Genomic DNA, 18676 nt, shown 5'->3' on the forward strand with positions numbered 1-18676 from the left:
TGTGCCTATTTATCACAAGTCTTTTTGTTTTGTTTTGTTTTTTGGCCACACTGCTGATGCTTAGAGGTTACTCCTGGCTATCCACTCAGAAATCGCTCCTGGCATGGGGAGCTATATGGGACGCCAGGGGATTGAACTGCTGCGGTCATCCTAGGCTAGCACATACAATGCAAATAGATGCCTCTCATATGTCTGTCTTCAGAGAAATGTCTATTCAGTTCCTCTCCCCATTTATTTAATTTAATTATTTAATTATTTGTTGTTATTGATATTTATGAGTAACATATTCATATATAAATATACATATTTATATATACATATTTTATATTATATTAACTTATATTTCCTAGATAGTAAATTTTTATATTATGTGTTGAGTTCAAATATCTTTTATTTAGTTTTTTACCTCATATCTTTTGCCATGCAGAAACTCTAATTTGATGTATTCCCATTTGTTTAGGTTTGTTCCTATCATCTTTGTGTTTGGTTTCTTTTTCCTTGTTGACATATATGTCTTGTGTAAAAATGTATATGAGTATCATAACATGCATTCTTGTTCATTCATCTGTTATTATATACTTAGGTTATTTTCATGACTTTGTGAATTATGATGGAATAAAAGAGTAAATGACTTAAAAGATACACATTTTCAGTTACACATAAGTTTGGAATCATAATATGTGGCCAGAGTGATGGCGCAGCAGTAGAACATATGCCTTGAACGTGGCTGACCCAAGACATACATATTTAATATTTTTAAAATGCATGAGTAAATAGTGAATTATCATAAAAGTCTATATTTTGATTTAAATTTTATTATATCTGTATGAAGTAATATAATATTTAATGTAATATATGATTAATAAACTTATTGCTTTAACAATTTCACAACATTTGTAAGTCAAACCAATATGCTGTACATATTGACATCCAATACATAGTATTTACATCACAGTAAAACTGGTAGAAATACTTCGGTGAACTTAGTTGAATATTTAGACATCTATTGTAGACAATTATTTCATTCATATGTATATATACCCAGGAATACTATTTCTGGTTTATGTACTAGTTCTATGTTTAATGTTTTTCATATACATGATTTTCTCTAGAATAGTGCTGCAGTTTATGTTCTCATCAATCATGTTCAATCATTTTATTTTCTACTTTGTCCCAATTCTCTGTCTTAGTTTTATTAAATTTATTATTTACTAGAGTTTAGAAAGTTATAATAGTGTTTATATATTTTTGTTTGTTTGTTTGTTTGTTTGGTGTGTGTGTGTGTAACACCTGGTGACTCTTAGAAATAACTCCTGGTTTTGCACTCAGGATTCATTCCTGGCAATACTCGGAGGACCATATGAAATGCCAGATTTTGAACTTGTGTTCACCAAATGCAAGGCAAATAAATGCCCTATCTGCTATATATTATTGAGGTCCCAGAGTTTACAGTACTGATATACAAAATCTCTTCAACCCATCACCACCAAAGTGTCTCCCAAACCATAATTGTTCCTAAGTGACTCCTAGCCTGGTAATCAGCTCCTATCCCCCTCCCATATTCAATTTGATAATCAGTTCACATTTATGTTGGCACTTTTCATTATATTTATTGATCATTTCTGTGTCTCCACTGGAAAAATATTCAGGTTCTTGCCCATTTTTATTGAATTATGTTGAGAAATTTTTTCACTGTTTTTATTTATTTGTTAGATTAACCCATATTAGTTACTAAATTTGTATCATTTTCTGCCATTTTCATACTTGTCATTTTATTATAGTGATGCTTCTTTTTTGTAAAGAAACTCTAAGTTGATAATGCTCCACATGTTTATTTTTGCTTGTATTTCTTGTACTTTTGCTTTCATAGTTTAAATATATCTTGTCAATACCCATGTCAAGAAAGTTTCTACATATATTTATTATCATTTGGGAGAACCTCTTTATGATTTCTTGGAGCTCACCAAAGAATGTACTTTATGGTAGTCAGTGAAAAGGGAGACAAGGGTACCAAGGGTCAAAATTTAGGACATGAAAGGCATAAGTGCCTGCTTCCTGGCCCTATCACCAGTTTCATTAAACTAACATTACTTAAAATCATTATAAAAATTCTAGGCACACATAATTATAAATCAACATCTGCATTTATTGCATGAAATTTACTAAAGATCAAATACAGTTGTTATCTTTAATTCAGTTGTCTTTAATTCATTTCAGGTTGATGGTAGTGAGTGATTGAGGAAAGACATATATTTTCATTTTTTATTTGCATATTTTCATTTCCCCCATTCTATTTATTGAAGAAACTTTCCAATTTATATGCTCTTTACTCTATCATGAAATATTATTTGGTAGTGTATAATGTGCACTTATTTCTGAATTCCTAATTCAGTTAAATCTGTCTATTTGTATATAATATTTCAGTGTTGTATTTTCTTCTTGACAATAGCTCTGTAGTACAGTTTAAAATTAGTAAATGTAATTGCTTTAAATTTCTCCCTTGTTATCATAGTTGCTTTCACTAGTTAGGGTCTGCTGAATTTGGATTCTTTTTCCATTTCTATGAAAGCTTATTGAAATTTTAATAGGGTTTATATTTACTGAATACTTCAGATTTAATGAATATTATAATCAGTGATTAATTTAATTTATAGAAAATTTAGTCACTTATATTTATTATTTTAATAATTTTAAATGTCAAAATCCAATTTTAACAATTTACTTTGATATACATAGAATCACTTTGTTGATTTTTAAATCTATTTTGCCTTATATTTTGTGGTCTCTTTGCAAGCTCTGGTCTTTTTTCAGCTCACAGATAAGTTCTGATTTTTTACAAAGTGTGATGATTTTTTTCTTTCAACTTGTCTCCTTTTAAAATCTCTATTATATATAATAATGTATTTCTCACACATCACATTTTCAAAAACATTTTATTTTCAGTACTGTGATTTACAATATTGTCAATGATAAGATTTCATGCATACCAATTTCAACTCACACCACCCACCAGGGTCAATTTTCCCCCACTATTGTCTCAAGGACTTCTCAAGCCCCCTTCACCATAGTTAGCTCAGTTCTGTACATTTTAAAACTAATGTTAGCCATTTCTTTTCACATTTACCACTTTCCTTAGCTCAGTTGTTCAACATTTAATTATTAAGGACCTGACTTACATGATTTGCAACAGTCACAAGAAATATGTGTTTGAATATTTCAGACATAGAATAATCTACCTTTATAAAACTGAGATTCTAGTGAAGTAAAAATAAGTAAGCAAGTAACTCTAAGGACTCTATGCAGTTCCCAAGCCATTGTCTCCCATTTCGAAGGCCAGTGTTCTGTAAGTTATGAATCTGGAGGTCGCAACTCCTTTGTCATATCTTGTGAGATTCTGACAATAGGGAGAATCACAGATTGGAAGAAGTCCAAACATTTCTCCTGTTTTCTTCATCTTGGTTATGGATATTGCCCTTCCTGTTCTGGCCTAGTTACTCTCAGAACCTGCTTATATTTAGAGGTGCCAGTCTCTTCTATAGGTGGTTACTCCCTGTTCAGAGGTCTTAGCCTTGCCTCCTAAGTTCCTTTTCCAAGGTCCTGAAACAGTATCCCATGTGCCTCTCCCTGAACTTTATTTTCTCTTTTCTCTCTTTTTTCTTTTCTTTTTCTCTTTGGCTTTACTTTTCATCTCCATTTTGAGGGTGAGACCTGCTTCTTACAATTTCCTTTTTGTATTTTTTCTTTCATTTTTTTCAGCTTTTTTTACATTTTCTGCTTCTATTGGGTGTTGTTGTTGTTGTTTTTTTTAATCTTCCTGGGTTTTGACTGAGTCACCTGTCTTCGATTTCACAAAGTCTACTGTCTACAATGCTCATGGTGATTTTTACTCTCTGTGCATGTGGGGGATGTGATGGGTGGATAGGCTTATATATGTTTCTAAATCAGTATTTATGTTTCCCCCCCTGCAAAGTGGCAGATCTCAGATGTTATACTATGTATAATTTCCTAATCTAGGGTCTTAGTTGCTGTTGTTTTTCTTTGCCTTTAAAGAACTTAAATTATAATTTATCTAAAATTGTCTCCTTTTTCTTGTCTTAGAAAATCTCAAGAAATTGCAGTTCTCTGGTTTGTCTCCTTCATTGGTAGAATAAATTTTTCTCAATGACTAGAGCTGTATGAATTGGTTATTTACACCTATATTTCTCAGGCCTAGAAATTCAGCTCATAATTGTTAATATGTATATTCAATAGCAAGCCTGACTTTGGTATGTCAAACTTTTAAGAATTGTACCCTTAAGGGTAGAGAATCTAATGTATGTGCCTCTGGTAGGCCAGGAATCAGTGAGACTTGGGTTTCACTTAATAGGACATCTGATGCATGTTTTACAGTCTGTTATCAGTTGGATGCAGATATGACACCTCAGAAATTCTTGACTTCATTACGTTAAATCTTCCATCTTTGAATCTTCACGTAGAATAATGTTTATATGATTCTAGTTGGAACTTTTCCAGGATTTCAAATATCAGCTAAAAAGAGCAAAAATAGTGTTGCTACTTTCATCAATTGGATCCCATTTACATGAGATCTATTACAAATAGCTCAAGTTGCATATTTATAGAAATACTCTTTTCTATATCCCACTGTCAATTCAGGGGTTTTCAATACAGGGGAAGAGTGGAGTATGGAGACAACCATAAACTATTTACTCTTTTATTTTGTTCACTTTTATGGGGTAGATAAAGAAAATAGAAGATAACATAGACATGACAACAATTAGTTTTCTATATTTTATCTGGATGAATACAGATTATTTGGTGTTGTCAAAACTACAATCATTGTTTAGCAACCCTGACTGAGTGAGACTTCCTTTCCATTAATAAAATAAAATAAAATGGCATACAAATAAAACAAAGTTAGCCACCAAAAATATATCCCTCTCTGTTAGCAGAACTCTTTTTTTTTTTTTAATTTTTATTGTGACCAAAGTGCATTACAAATCTTTCACTGCATCATTTATGGTACATAATGACAATGAATGAGGGGCATTCCCACCACCAGTGCTGTCCTCCCTCCGTCCCTGTTCCCAGTATGCATCCCATATCTCCCTCCTTTACACCCCAGAATGCTAGTGCAACTGGTCTCCACTTTACATTTTGTTGTAGATTGAGCATCCATTCCACCTTCATTGGAGATAAAAGGGATAAGAAAAAGGGGAGAAAAAAATTTGGTGACAACCACCAAAAAAAGAAAGAAGAGAAAAAAAAAGGAAAGAAAAATGGAAGAAAAAGGCAAAAAATGGACCCAGCAAAGAAAAACAAAAATAAATCTCTAAATAATAACCACAAGAGTGAAAAAGAAAAAGTGGAAGAAAAAAGAGAAGCAAAATAAAGTCAAAAACTAACAAATCAAAACAAAACAAAAAAAAAGTATGGGTGCTGGAGTGGCAGGGTTTGGCGTTCCCCCACTTTTTTTTTTTTTTTTTTTTTTTTTTTGCATAGGCACAGTAAGCATTGGAGAAGAAAGGGAATTCCCGTGGCCTAAGAGATTCAGAGTTTCTCCATCCTTGAAGCATACCATCATGGGATCAACCACTGGCTCCATTTATACTCATTACCCCATCCCAAAGGCTTTTTTGTGATGGCTGGAAAGTTTCCTCTCAGGTGTGTGAGCAAATCAAGCCACTGTAGCTAGCGATCTTGATTTTTGCGCGGGTTATAGGTCAGGGTCTAGGATAGAGTCTCTAGGTTCTAGAGTTCCTTTCCATTGTTGTTGTTGTGTTCAGTCTTCTGTAACACTTGCTCCCTGTTAGCAGACTCTTGACTTGTATAAGACATTCAAACTGTGATATACTAATTTCGAAGTAGATCTCTTGTGGAAAATATATTCTTTTTTGGGGTGGGTAATTTTTGTGCTCCACTTCATGACACTCAGTGGTTACTCCTGGCTATGCGCTCATAAGTCACTCCTAGCTTGGGAGACCATATGGGATGCCAGTGGATTGAACTGCGGTCTGTCCTAGGTCAGCTGCAAGCAAGGCAAACGCCCTACCGCTGCACCACCACTCCAGCCCCAAAAGATAGATTCTTAACTCAAACGCTAAGTTGTTAAGTTGTTTCAGCAAAGAATTTGTATTTCAATTGTGCAGTAAGTCTACAAGTTTTTATTCGAGGCTCCACTACAATGACTTCAGTCTCCATTTTATTATTGATTATGTGACCTGTATAATATTTGATGTCTGAACATCTGAAATGTAAGTGTTATGGTAATTTACTCATTATAGTAAAAGGAAACTAACTTTGAAGCTTGGGAAATGGCAGAGAAATGAGAAGGTAGGACCTGCCACCTGCCTGCAATGTGAATCCTGTTAAGATTCTTTGCCTCAAAGACACTAATGAAGATCACTGAATAGCTAAAATTTCTGACAAAACACACCACTTGCCTTTAGGAGAGAAGACATTAAACGTAAAATTCAGAAGAAAGTGAATACACAATTGTTGTGCTTGTTATTCATTGAACGTTTTTGACTTGCTAAAAGCAAGTTTAATGTATTTATACAATTTATAAAGATGTAACTGATTCTGGAGTTTCGCTCTTTACAGTGAACATATTTCATGTTATTGTAAGCACTAAGAAAATTAAATCAATAAATCCACAGCCTGTAATTTGAGATACCCAATTGAAGAAAAATACACTGTCAGGGAGAAAAGGGAAATCATTTACATGAAGAAACTTGTAAACTTGCCTTTACTCTCCAATTCCATGCTTCCAGTTGATGACAGGAATTAAACTTGTACTGTAAAATTATCAAAGTGTTGTTATGACACCTCAAAAGAAGCAAAGGCCAGTTTTTCGCATTTGTTAATGAAGTATATACTCAAGTGGAAATTCATGCAAATGAGGCAATGCAAACGAAGATATGCAAATGTCTATGCAAATGAGGCTCTTTCTGTCTGAACTGTCCATGTGTCCTTTTACTGGAGAATGCATAGCTGTTTAGGAGCCAAAGAGAGTAGTTATCAAGAACTTAGTTGAATTTTCCCATCACTGACACATGTGGGCTCTCTGTGACCACTGGCAAGCCAATTAACCTCTCCAAACATCATCCCTCCATGAGTAAAAGGTTAATAATGGTGCAGCTTGTTTGCTAAATGCCTTGCACCTTCCAAGAGGAGCAGTACACAAATATTCAGCATTGTTGTTTGAATAGAGGGTGACATTTTTTAATGATATGTTTGGTTGGATAGGTTATAGATTTTTCTGTGTTGAATGTTGCCTCCTTTTCCCTGATAACAGATAAAAGACTAATAAGTAATCTCAGTCAACTCCCATCTTCTAGAGCCCTCTAGAGGGTTAAGGGGAATGGCAGAGGTTACAAATTAATAAAGTATTCTTTAGTTAATTTTTAAAAAATGCACACTTCTCAACAGCTTAATTGCTATAGATGGCTATTTATTAGGCCAAGTATTTCATCACATGCTGAGCAGATAATACTAGCAAAGACTTATGAAATGATAAGGTTTTATATAACCCCCCTCCCTGTAGTACTTTTATGCTTCACATCAATAGAGAACATTGGAAACGTCTTGTTAAGCTTTATTTCAGATACGCTTCTAAGTATTTAGAATTATATAATATTGTTGTGGAACTCTTCAAACAATTGAGCTTTGTATATGCCTCTAGTTGTGACATTAAATTCACGATCTCATTTTATCCCTGCAAATGAGAATAAACCTGACCCTTACATAGAGTCCTCTGTCTCACCCTTCTTTTTATTTTATTTTATTTTATTGAAATCATTGTGATATACGAAGTCTTTCATAGTTGGGTTTCATACACAAAATGAATCAGGACCTATTCAGTGTTGTCCTCCTTCCATCATGTTCCTAGATTGTATTCACCACCTTTTGACCACAACCTGCCAGTATAACTTATAGTTTAGATTCTTAAAGTTTGGCGCCCTTGGTTTCATTGTTGTTGACTTTGGCGGGGATAGTTAGTTGTCCTTTTTTTAATCTCCACCAATGTCTTTGCAGATTTGCGGAAGAACTTTGAGCAAGACCCGCAGGGAAGGGAGGTGCCAATTGAAGGCATGATTGTGCTGCACTGCCGACCCCCAGAGGGAGTTCCTGCTGCTGAGGTAAGATCAGGGAACTGTCTTCCCAAGTTCTTTGTGGCCACAAGGGAATTGACAGAGCAGGACTGTTATTCTTGAACTCTGCACCTCAGTTGATGATGAAAAATTTGTAAGGGAAAGAAGTTGAAAGAGAAAATTTTCTCTGATACACTTCTTATAAATACAAGGCTCTTGCTAGAAAGTCCTGATAGTCTTTGGTTTTTGTACTTGCTTTTGGTGACATTATTCTGTAAGTGCCATTTTCTGGGTCCTTGGCCAATCATCTAGTCAATTGGCTACTTGGATACTCTGGCTTCTGGATCCTGTCTGAAATCATATGAAAAGTGCAGAGGGGAGAATATGAGTCTTAGTTGGAGACTCTCTGGTATTTATACTAAGTCATTCTTCATCCATTTCTGGAACAAGCAAGCACAAAAAGTGATGAAGACAAGCTACAATTGGTTAACTTTCTTCCACAGTGGGACATCTGGAAACCGGAGCTATTATGTTTTTTTCTTCTTGTTTACTTTCTAGACTTTGTACTATATCCTAGAAATCTGTCAGTAATAAGTCTTTCTAAATTTTCATGTCATTTCTAATAGATGCTTTGCTGAAGGCCAGAAAATAGGACAGTGGTTCGGGTGATGCCTAACTTGTGTCCAACCTGGATTTGATTCCCAGCACAGTACAGCTCTCCAAGGATTGCTGGTGCAGCCTTAAGGCTCCAGCACACCTCTGTATGTGGCCATGATGACCCTCTACTAGTCACCAGGTGGCTAATAAGCTTTAGCACGTTAGGGCTAAAGCAGTGTCATATCCTCAGATCCTTGCATCAAACTACCAACCCAGTTAGCCAAGAGTCACTAGTGGAGTCCCAGGCCTCCTGAGCAATACTTGGGAGGAAAAGAACAAGTTGTTTTGATAGACTAGTGATTTATTAAGGTAGAATACTGGAAGTTGCTACAAAGTACAAGGAATGCATTTATTAACATGACATGTTTATTAACATACACCTGAGTTAAGTTGAGCAATAGCTAATCTGGTGATGGTTCTTCCATAGAAAACTAGGAAAATTATTTACAAAGAGAAGTAGAAATAAAGAGAGTCTGCATAATATTATGGCAAATATAGCCATGGTATTTTGAAACTGGAAAGACAAGGGTGTAGAGAAAAATCAAGCAGAGTGAAAAATACACAAACCTGCATATTTCAACAGAAAACGTGCTGGGTGGACACTATTCAAAGCCCAAACGGTTCACGGAAATGAAGTAAACGGAGTTGAAAATTAAAGTGAATATACCATGCATAGTATGAAATGATTAGAAAGAAAACTGCTTATTTTTAGATTTTTATTTAATGTGAAACAAAAAGGATTTGATCTTTTTGCACTACCTTCTTGATTTGTAAGTGCATGCCCTTAGTTCCAGAGTTCATAAAGTACACAGTGGGGGCACTTTAGAATATTCTAGCACTACTCACTTGAACTCTGAGAGCAATAGAATTTATCGCTGGAAGAAAGCTAAATAAAATGCTTATCTGACTTGCCTTAGCTTTTTAGAACCAACAAAATAGACTCAGATCCATAATTTAATAAAGGTCTTCTAGCCATTTAAAAGACTAACTTCAAAATCTTCCAGTTTCCCCAGAGTATATATAGGTTTAAAATTTGTCTTTTTATGCTGTCTTTCTTGGTGCCACATAATCTGACTTGCTGTTACCTTGACTTTATCCTATACTCCTTTGCATACTGACCTCTTTATTCTTCCCATATTCTTTAGAAGTAATCCTATCTCAGGGCCCTTACATATAATGGCTTCACAGCAGGAACACTCTTCTCCAGTTATTGCATTGCTATATCCCTTTCATCAGAACTAGCTCAAATTGATTCTGCTCAATGACATCCATTCATGACACTGTTGACCAGTTTGTTTCCTGCTTCCTACATCGTCATTAAAGCCTCATTCTCTTTCATTTCCTCTTTAACTCTGATCTCAAACATATGGTGTTTACTTGATTATGTTTTTGTCTTTTACATAGGAATTTAAGCACCATGTGAAAAATAATTTATTTATGTATTTTTTTCTTCAGTGGATCCCTAACATGTAAAATGGAACTTCTTATATCCAGGTGCTCAATAACTATTCACTGAGTATGAAGTAAACCTAGTTTCCTACCTATATTGATGAATATTTGAGGTTCTGCCATCCTAAGACAAACTTTAAAATAACTTGGATTTTTTTCATTTTCTTTTATTTTGGATAAGAACAAGTAAATAACACATTGTCCATCTGTTCTTTAAAGACATAAATGAGAGAGATAAATAGAGAGAAAGAGAAAAAGATCAAGAAAGCAAAGAAAAAAGTTAAAAGGTTGGGCATTCTCATTGGCTAATAAACAAAGGGAAAATATACTTTAGTATGTAAGCACATCTGTGAATATTTAGGAAATGCAGAGTAGAATCCCAGAAATAACTCAGAGCCTAGAGTACTTGCTTTAAATGGAGGAGGCCTGAATTTGATCCCCAACACCACATATGTGCCCCTGAGTACTGCCTAAAATGATCCCCGAGCTCTGAGTAGAAAATAACTTCAAAGTAATGCTAGAAAATGTCATTTATGTATCTAAGGACTATAAGACTCTTCCAGGCCATGGTTGTAGAAAGGATAATTTTTGTTCTGTTTTGTTTGGGGGCCGCATCCTTCAGTGCTTGAGTTACTCTTGACTTTACACTGACCAATTATTTCTGGCACGCTCCATGTGGTGTTCCGGGATGAAACCCAGGTCAGCTGCATGCAAGGCAAGTGCCCTACCACTGTACTATCATTGTGGCACCTGTAGAGATGATTCTATTAGGGAAAAATGAGCAGGATTTTAAAAGAGAGGCGCCTCTTATCTATTCAGCTGCTTGGGGAAGACTAATTTAAAGGGGAAACTTGTAACAGTTCTTTATCAATCTTTCTATCTTGTTTGCTGGTACACTCTCTTCTTGAAGGAAAATGAGTTCTTCTGATTAGATCAATACATTCTCCATCCTTGATTCTGATGGTGCCTTTCAGCTGTAGTTGCTGGAGCAGATCAAGATTTAAGAAGCTTTCAGTAGCATCACAAACCAATTTCAGTGGAAACATTGAGAATTGTTGAACAAGACAAGTAGGAACATAACACAAATATATCACAAAGTATATTCTGTTTTTTGATGTCTATCTTTCTGGCAGATTTCCACACTGTATATATTCACTTCCTGTACATTTTTGCTAATGTTATGATACAAAATACCACAAACAAAATTTGTTGATGGGGATGTGGTAAAAAAAAAAAAAAAAAAAAGAACCCTTTAGACACTGTTGTTGGAATGATGTCTGGTTAAGCTTCTATAGAAATCAGCATGGAGATTTCTTGAAAAAGGCTCAGATGGCTCAGTAACTTAGTAACTTGAGTAACTAACCTCCAAACACAAAAACATTCTTTTTAAAAGAAAGTTGCCCAGCTATTTTCATTACAACATTTTATATATGCATTCACATGTTCATTGCAGCATTTCATACAACAGCCACAACATTTGGAACAGTGGAAACAGCTCAAATATCCAACAACAATTGAATGAATAAAGAATTTAATAAATATTCACAATTAAATACTATGCACCAATAAGAAGCAATGTGCTCTTGTAGTATGCAGCAATTTGGATGAAACTAGAGGGTATCTTGTTTAGCCAAATAAGCCAGCAAAGGACAAATTGTGGATTGCCTCACTCATTTCTATATCTAGAGACAAATATATATATATAAAGGAAGATATCAGATCAAGTGTTAACAAATCCTTGATCTAAGAACTGAGACTTAAGTAAGGAATTTGTCGGAGGGAGAGATGGATGACATGGGTACATGAATATAAAGAAAGAACAATGCCTAATGTGGACATAGGTGGACGCTGGTGGAGGTGAAGCGAGGCCACTCTAAGCCTCAAAACCATCCACACTTATAGTCTAACCTTGTTATCTATTAAATAAACAAACAAAATCAATGTATTTACATGACTTGTGGCTTATAGAAGCTATGAATGTGAATCCCAGGTGGAACCAGGTATTCTTTTTTCTGGTGCCTCTGAAAGAGGATCTATCCACACTTTAGTTTTTGTTTCTACAGATATCCTCAGTGCTTCTTGAGTTATTATTAGATCACTCCATTCTATACCTCAGTTTCCACGTGCCATTATTTTTCTTTTTTTTTTTTTTTTTTGGTTTTTGGATCACACCCGGTGATGCTCAGGGGTTACTCCTGGCTGTCTGCTCAGAAATAGCTCCTGGCAGGCACGGGGGACCATATGGGACACTGGGATTTGAACCAACCACCTTAGGTCCTGGATTGGCTGCTTGCAAGGCAAACACCGCTGTGCTATCTCTCCGGGCCCGCCATTATTTTTCTTGTCTCTCACAATGTGTATTGTTTTAGATGAAAATGAGGACTGACTCTATTCTTAATGACTTTATTATAGTATTGATGGGACAAAATACCACATACCTCATTGTCACACCCTGCTGCATTCAGGGGTTACTCATGCCTCTGCGCTCAGAAGTCACTCCTGGTAGGCTCAGGGGACCATATGGGATGCCGGGATTCTAACCATTGTTGTTCTGTGTTGGCCATGTGCAAGGCAAGACGCCTTAATGCTGTTCTATCGCTCAGGCCACATACCTCATTTTTAAATAATCTATTACTCTCTCTACTCTCTCTCTACCTCTCCCTCTCTTTCCCTCTCTCTCTCTCTCATCTTCTCTCTCTCACACACACATAAACAGACACACATATACACAAAATTATTTTGGGAGTGGATGGACCATTATTCTACTTGACATCGAATTATTCTTTGATTTTTAAACCTATATTTGCACCGAGAAACACATTTGAGATCCTTACTGGCTAAAATGACATAGGAAGCATTCTTAGGAATACTTTGGGTTTTAGTATGATTTAAAAAGAAATTTCTGAGCTGAGAGATAGCAAATGCTTTGGATTCCATATTTTGTATTATAGATGGATATGGAGAGTGTTTCAACCTCATTGTGGTTAACTGGGCTATTGTAAGTCCCTAAGAAACATTTATAGCATCATCTGTATACAGGAAAGCATCCTAGTTCCCAGCACTTGAATTATTTTAGAACTTCTCTTTTTTTTAAGTTAGATACCTCCTATGCTATTGCATCAGTATTTATAGCCCCCCCCTTTTTTTCAGTCACTTTCACAGTAGTTATTACTACCACCATCTGTATTTTTGTTGGAAGGAAGGCAAAATGAGAGGAGAAAATTACGAGAGAAGAGCAGAAGGGAAAGTGACATGGTATTATTCCTACCCTTTGATCGTTCACATCTAAAGTTAAGGTACCTGCCAATTATGGCTGTGTGTCTTTTCAGTCTCTGAGAGATCACCTTAGTGCTTACTAATTTTACATTATGTAAAGATTTAATGTGTAAGGACTCTTTAAGATGGCAGTTAGTGTAATCATGCTTGTACATTGATTATTTATATAAATTTCACTGTAAGATATTTTTTAGTCGGTTCTCAGACCCAATGAGGTGATGTGTCATTCTTTCTACTCTAACATATTTTTCTCTTTTCTACCCTATCTGTTGAATCCATGGAGGTTTCATTGTGACTGGCAAGACATTGGTTCATCCCTTGCATTTATCCTGCAGTGCTATAGCAGGCTTCTGCTGGGCAGAGACAGGATGAAGCAAGTTCAGGCCAGTTTTTCACAAGGTACATCTATATCCCTTCTCTCTGAATGAAAGAACTTTCATAGCAACTAACTCATCTATGTGGCCAGAGAGTAGATTGCAGAATACTATAAAGAACTACTTTATTGCTTTGTCCCCATGTGCTAGACACATAGGAACATGTGAGAAGTGTTTTTCCTGTTTTTCATTAGCAAAAGGTGATTCTTGGGTGCTAGACAATCAACAAACAGTTTTTTAAGATCTGCTTTACAGAGATGATTCAATTTTTCTATTCCTAGGAAGCCCATCTACTCTTAGCTCAGATACATCTTAATTATTTATATATTTTGCTGCCAGAGTATCAAACCTATAGCCTTACATCAAGACACTTACTTTACCATTTAGCTACATTGTCATTCCTTTCTGAATTTCTGTTTTATGCTATATAGCTATTTTTTACAAGTCCTTTTGCATCTTGATTAAAAATCTCTATAGTGAGCTAAAGAGTTAATAGAGTGTGAGGCCCTTGTATTATCTTACATATTGTCTTGCACATTGCCTTGCATGTGACTGACTTGGATTTTATCCCCAGCACCACATACATTTGTCTAAGAATTGCAAGTAAAGACCCTAAGCAATGCTAGGTGCTCTTCCTGCATATGGGTCTCCTTATTGATATAAAGAAAAATAGGTGAGGGCCAAGGAGATAACTGCAAGACTAGAGAACATATAGAATACATACACATGTTCTGTTTACCTTCACCCTGGGTTTAATCTCTGCCACTCTCTGGCACCCTGAACAACTTCAAGATTCCCCCAATTCAACTGAGTGTGACCCCCAAACAGAGAGATATAAGATCAAGAGTAATCTGTACCAGTATTATAACTTTTTAGTCACCATCTCAACAAACTAACAAAAACCTCATAGTGAGAAAGACCTCACGTTTTCTCTGATGTCTGAGCTGAGAGCTTCTCTTCCCCTTATCTATCAGTAGGGGTAGAAATAGAGGTGAAGATTGTCAGTGTGGAAACTTTGGAATGAGAGAGACTTGGGATCAAACCCTTTTGCTCTTTGTGACACTGTGATTCTAACACCTCACTAACACCTTCTTTCTCATATTTCTCATCTGAAAATGGGAACAATATTTTCCTCAAAGAGATAGGTAAGAGACAAAGATGAAAAGTAAATGACTAATTATGCAAATTATTTAATAGAGTTGAAATACTAAATTAAGATTATCAGTCTCTGCATCTTCTATATATTCCTATAAAACTTTGTTTTTTATAAAAAGGCAGGATTCCATTAAATATTGGGAAACCAGAATCAAACTCGAGGCACTGGCAATAGCAAACACTTTTTCTGCTTGATGAAACAGTGATGCTGAGACTCTGGTTCTCAATGGGTGTGCTGCCTCCCCTTCTCTCTTCTCACTTTCCTTTTTTTTTTTTTTCTTGTCTTGCCTTTCAAATATTTCAGAGGACAAAAAAAAATCATACAAAAACAAACAAAAAAGCTACCTGCTTTCTTCACATAATCTGTTACATGGAGAAAATAAATATCTATTGACTTGACAGAGCTGGTAGCTCACAGTAGCTTTTTTTTTTTTTTCACCTTACTTGATTGGAAAGGTATAAGATTTGGTATCATTTTTACTTAAAATGCTTTGTGAAGAACTTACATATACTTGAAGATTCTCACCAGACTCATTTCTGCACTGGTTTGGATGAAATAATAGGGTCACACACTAATATTTTTAGCTCCAAAAATACTTTAAATGTGAATGGGTGATAATCAAGCTTTTCTAAATGACATGAGTTCATCCTGTAGCTGGATGTATTGGGACATACTTGTCATTAGCATTACTTTTGAGTTTAACCTTGGGGCAGCTCTAACTAAAGATAGCAACTTAGCGTCTGACACTTGTTGTTTTGCTAAAAAACCAATTTGCTCTTTTCAAAACAATTCATTATCCCACACTGCACTTTTTTATACTCCCCAATTAAATGGAAAATCTATCTTTCATAAAGTTAGAAATTATGTCCAATGAAAATCCGACATTTTAATGGTTTTCTACAGATTAAAATTGTAGAGTTCTCAATAAACCCTGATTTACTGGTATTGGCTATAAAATGGTTATTGCTGTTAATAAAGCCTGTAAATCTTAACAGGTTATATTTGCCTTGGACAATAAAACTTGCCATAAAGGCACAGTGTCTGAGGCTAATTCTGTTCACATCAAGGTAAACAGCCTACTCAAAATAATTCAATGTCTTTGAGAATTAAGGCCCCCAAGCTAAGCATCTGACAGATTTTAAACATGAGCCATTACATGGAGATATTCTTCTTATTTTTATCTCACCAAGGAATTGGCCATGCTGGATTTAGAAGATCAATAAGGTCAAGGAGAAGTTTGGTCAATGCAATATGTGTAAGAAGTATTCATTCTTTTGCTGAGTACCAAATCAACTTTATCATTGACCAATTACTTTGTTAAAATGCTTGTACAGCCAGGGAGATTTACATTTACATTTTTGCTAGGAATTGAAAGGATTCTCTCTATTATGTAGTATGAAAACCATGCAAATCTAAGAGAAGTCAAATTTTTGTTGTAGGAAGGCAGGGAATGATGTTTTTCCTTTTCAACATTCCCATAGAGAAATCAAGATTTGTTCTTATTTAAAGTTCTTTTTATCTTGATGAACCTGATTGTTATTATTATTTTGCTTTAATTTATTCTTTTAGCTTTCTCTTTTTAAAGTTATTTTTTGAGTTTCTTTTATTTATTTATTTTGTTTGTTGGGGGTCCACCATTGACTGTTCAGACTTTCTTCTGGCCTGTGTTCAGGGATCACTCCTAGCAGTGCACAGGGGACTATAAGTAGCAACCAATAACTTCAAAACAAGCACCTTATGACCCAGAAGTTATTAAGATATAATTAGTGTACAAAAGTATAGCTATATATATTTAGGGTAATCATGTTACCAAACCACACCCACCACCAAAATATAATGCATTCACTCACAATCACTAGATCCTTCTTTTCCACACCCAGCTACTAAGGAACTTCATTTTTGTTGCTAGTCTTTGGTTTTGTTTTCACTGGATATTGTCTACACATTTTTATTTTCTAATGTTGAAGGACCTTTTTAAATAAATTTTACCTCCCTAAAGTTAAGAGTCAAAGACAGTACTTTCCTCCTCTGTGATTAAGCACTGCTAAAACTCAGGTGTTCTACAAAAAGGAGAAGTCGGGCTGTAGGATGGCATGTTGTGGAAATCCTTCCTGAAGAGAGTGATTGTAAATGTAGCCAGTTTTCAGGGGCATTTTCTCACTGATATCTCTCCCAAGTTTTAGAGTTTTGAACTGTGTTATGACTTTGCTGTTGTTTTGATTTCCTTTTTATATTAATATTCTGATATCAGGAAGCTACACATTCTTCGTTGTGTGCTCAGCAGACTTACATTGTGGTACTCGCATGTTACTTTGTGTAAACTAGAGATTGCACAGTTGATTGTGGTTCCAGGTATACCCAAAAGAGCAGTAAGGCTAGACTCACATTCATAGTACATGTTGTGTAGTTCCAGAATCAAACAGGCAGCCTCTCATTGCAAGACATATTGCTGTTGAATGCTGGAAGTTCCCTATGTCAAGTTTTTTGAAGCTTGCTGCTATTGTGTTTGACCCTGTCCTATCAGCTATCCCCTAGCATCTGCTTAATTGTTTGGCCTGACTCTGTTCCCTTAATACATCTGCATACAAATAATAGGCTTTAATAAAGTTGTTCTTGTATTTAAAAGACAATTGACAGTTTGTTATTGCAAACCAAGTATCTTACTCCTTACTAATCCATGCCCTCTCGCTCTTAAAGCTTTAAAAAGTCCTTGATCCAATATCATGATGACCACTGAAAAAAGTAAGCCAGCCATAGTTAAAGGCTACTTGTGGGTTATTCATCTTTTTTTTTTATTTTTTAAATCTGTAAAATAAGGAAGAACTAAAAAGAACTGGAAGGCCGCTTTCATTTCTATAATTATTTTAGTCTACACAGTGGAATCGGTATACTATCTATGATTTGCCTTAATAATTCTGCCCAGACTGGTACCAGGCATATTTGAAGTCAGTGCCCTTTACCCTTCTCCCTCTGAGTGTATTATTGATAAAGGGTTCATTTGTTTCAAATATGTTCATGGCATAAATCTCAGGAGAGAAACTTATGACATTGAACTACTTAATACAAGAATTTCTAGACAATTGTGTTTAACCTTAATCAAACAGACTATAAAATGAGGATTTTATTTAAAAAAAATAAGACTTAACAATTCACTAGAGAAATGCTAAGGGAAGTGCCTAAGTTTGGAAGCAATGGACCTCAGGTATAAATAATTAATCTAATTTGGTGCAGCCAAAGCAGAGTGAATGTCTAATAGTCCAGATAAACCTTGCTTTGAGGAGACTGACAATGAGGACCTTTGCAGGAAGCCACATTTGATTAGAATGTATAATACAGTAATCGAAACCTAATGGACTCTTAAGAGGAGGAAATGTTGAACTGGTTAAAACTAGTAATTAAGTGCCAGTAAATTACTTCTCTAAAAACATTCCTTCAAAAGAAAAAATGTCATCATAAGAAAGATGGGGAATGAGGTTAATATAAGTTATTTAAAAAGTGAATTTGTACAGCCTGAATATCCTCCACATTGATACTGATTCTTAAGTAAAAATCTTATTGCCTTGCCCTTTGCCCTATCCTGTTCTGAGAAGCTGTCATTGGAATCAAAGACATATGAAACTCCAAATTTGTATTTGTTTTCTTTTTTTTCTTGCTCTCTATTCATGGAGGGGGTG

The 18676-nt window shown here is 35.2% G+C and overlaps 1 protein-coding gene across 1 annotated transcript in view; it reads left to right on the forward strand.

The window, feature by feature from the left end:
* Nucleotides 1-18676, forward strand: part of UNC5D (unc-5 netrin receptor D) — a 639701-nt gene that overhangs the window by 411972 nt on the left and 209053 nt on the right. Inside the window, 1 exon segment of the mRNA XM_049771507.1 lies at nucleotides 8035-8138. Coding sequence (XP_049627464.1) covers nucleotides 8035-8138 — 104 coding nt within the window.

Source organism: Suncus etruscus, chromosome 4 (genome assembly GCF_024139225.1).
Source record: "Suncus etruscus isolate mSunEtr1 chromosome 4, mSunEtr1.pri.cur, whole genome shotgun sequence".
NCBI lineage: Eukaryota > Metazoa > Chordata > Mammalia > Eulipotyphla > Soricidae > Suncus > Suncus etruscus.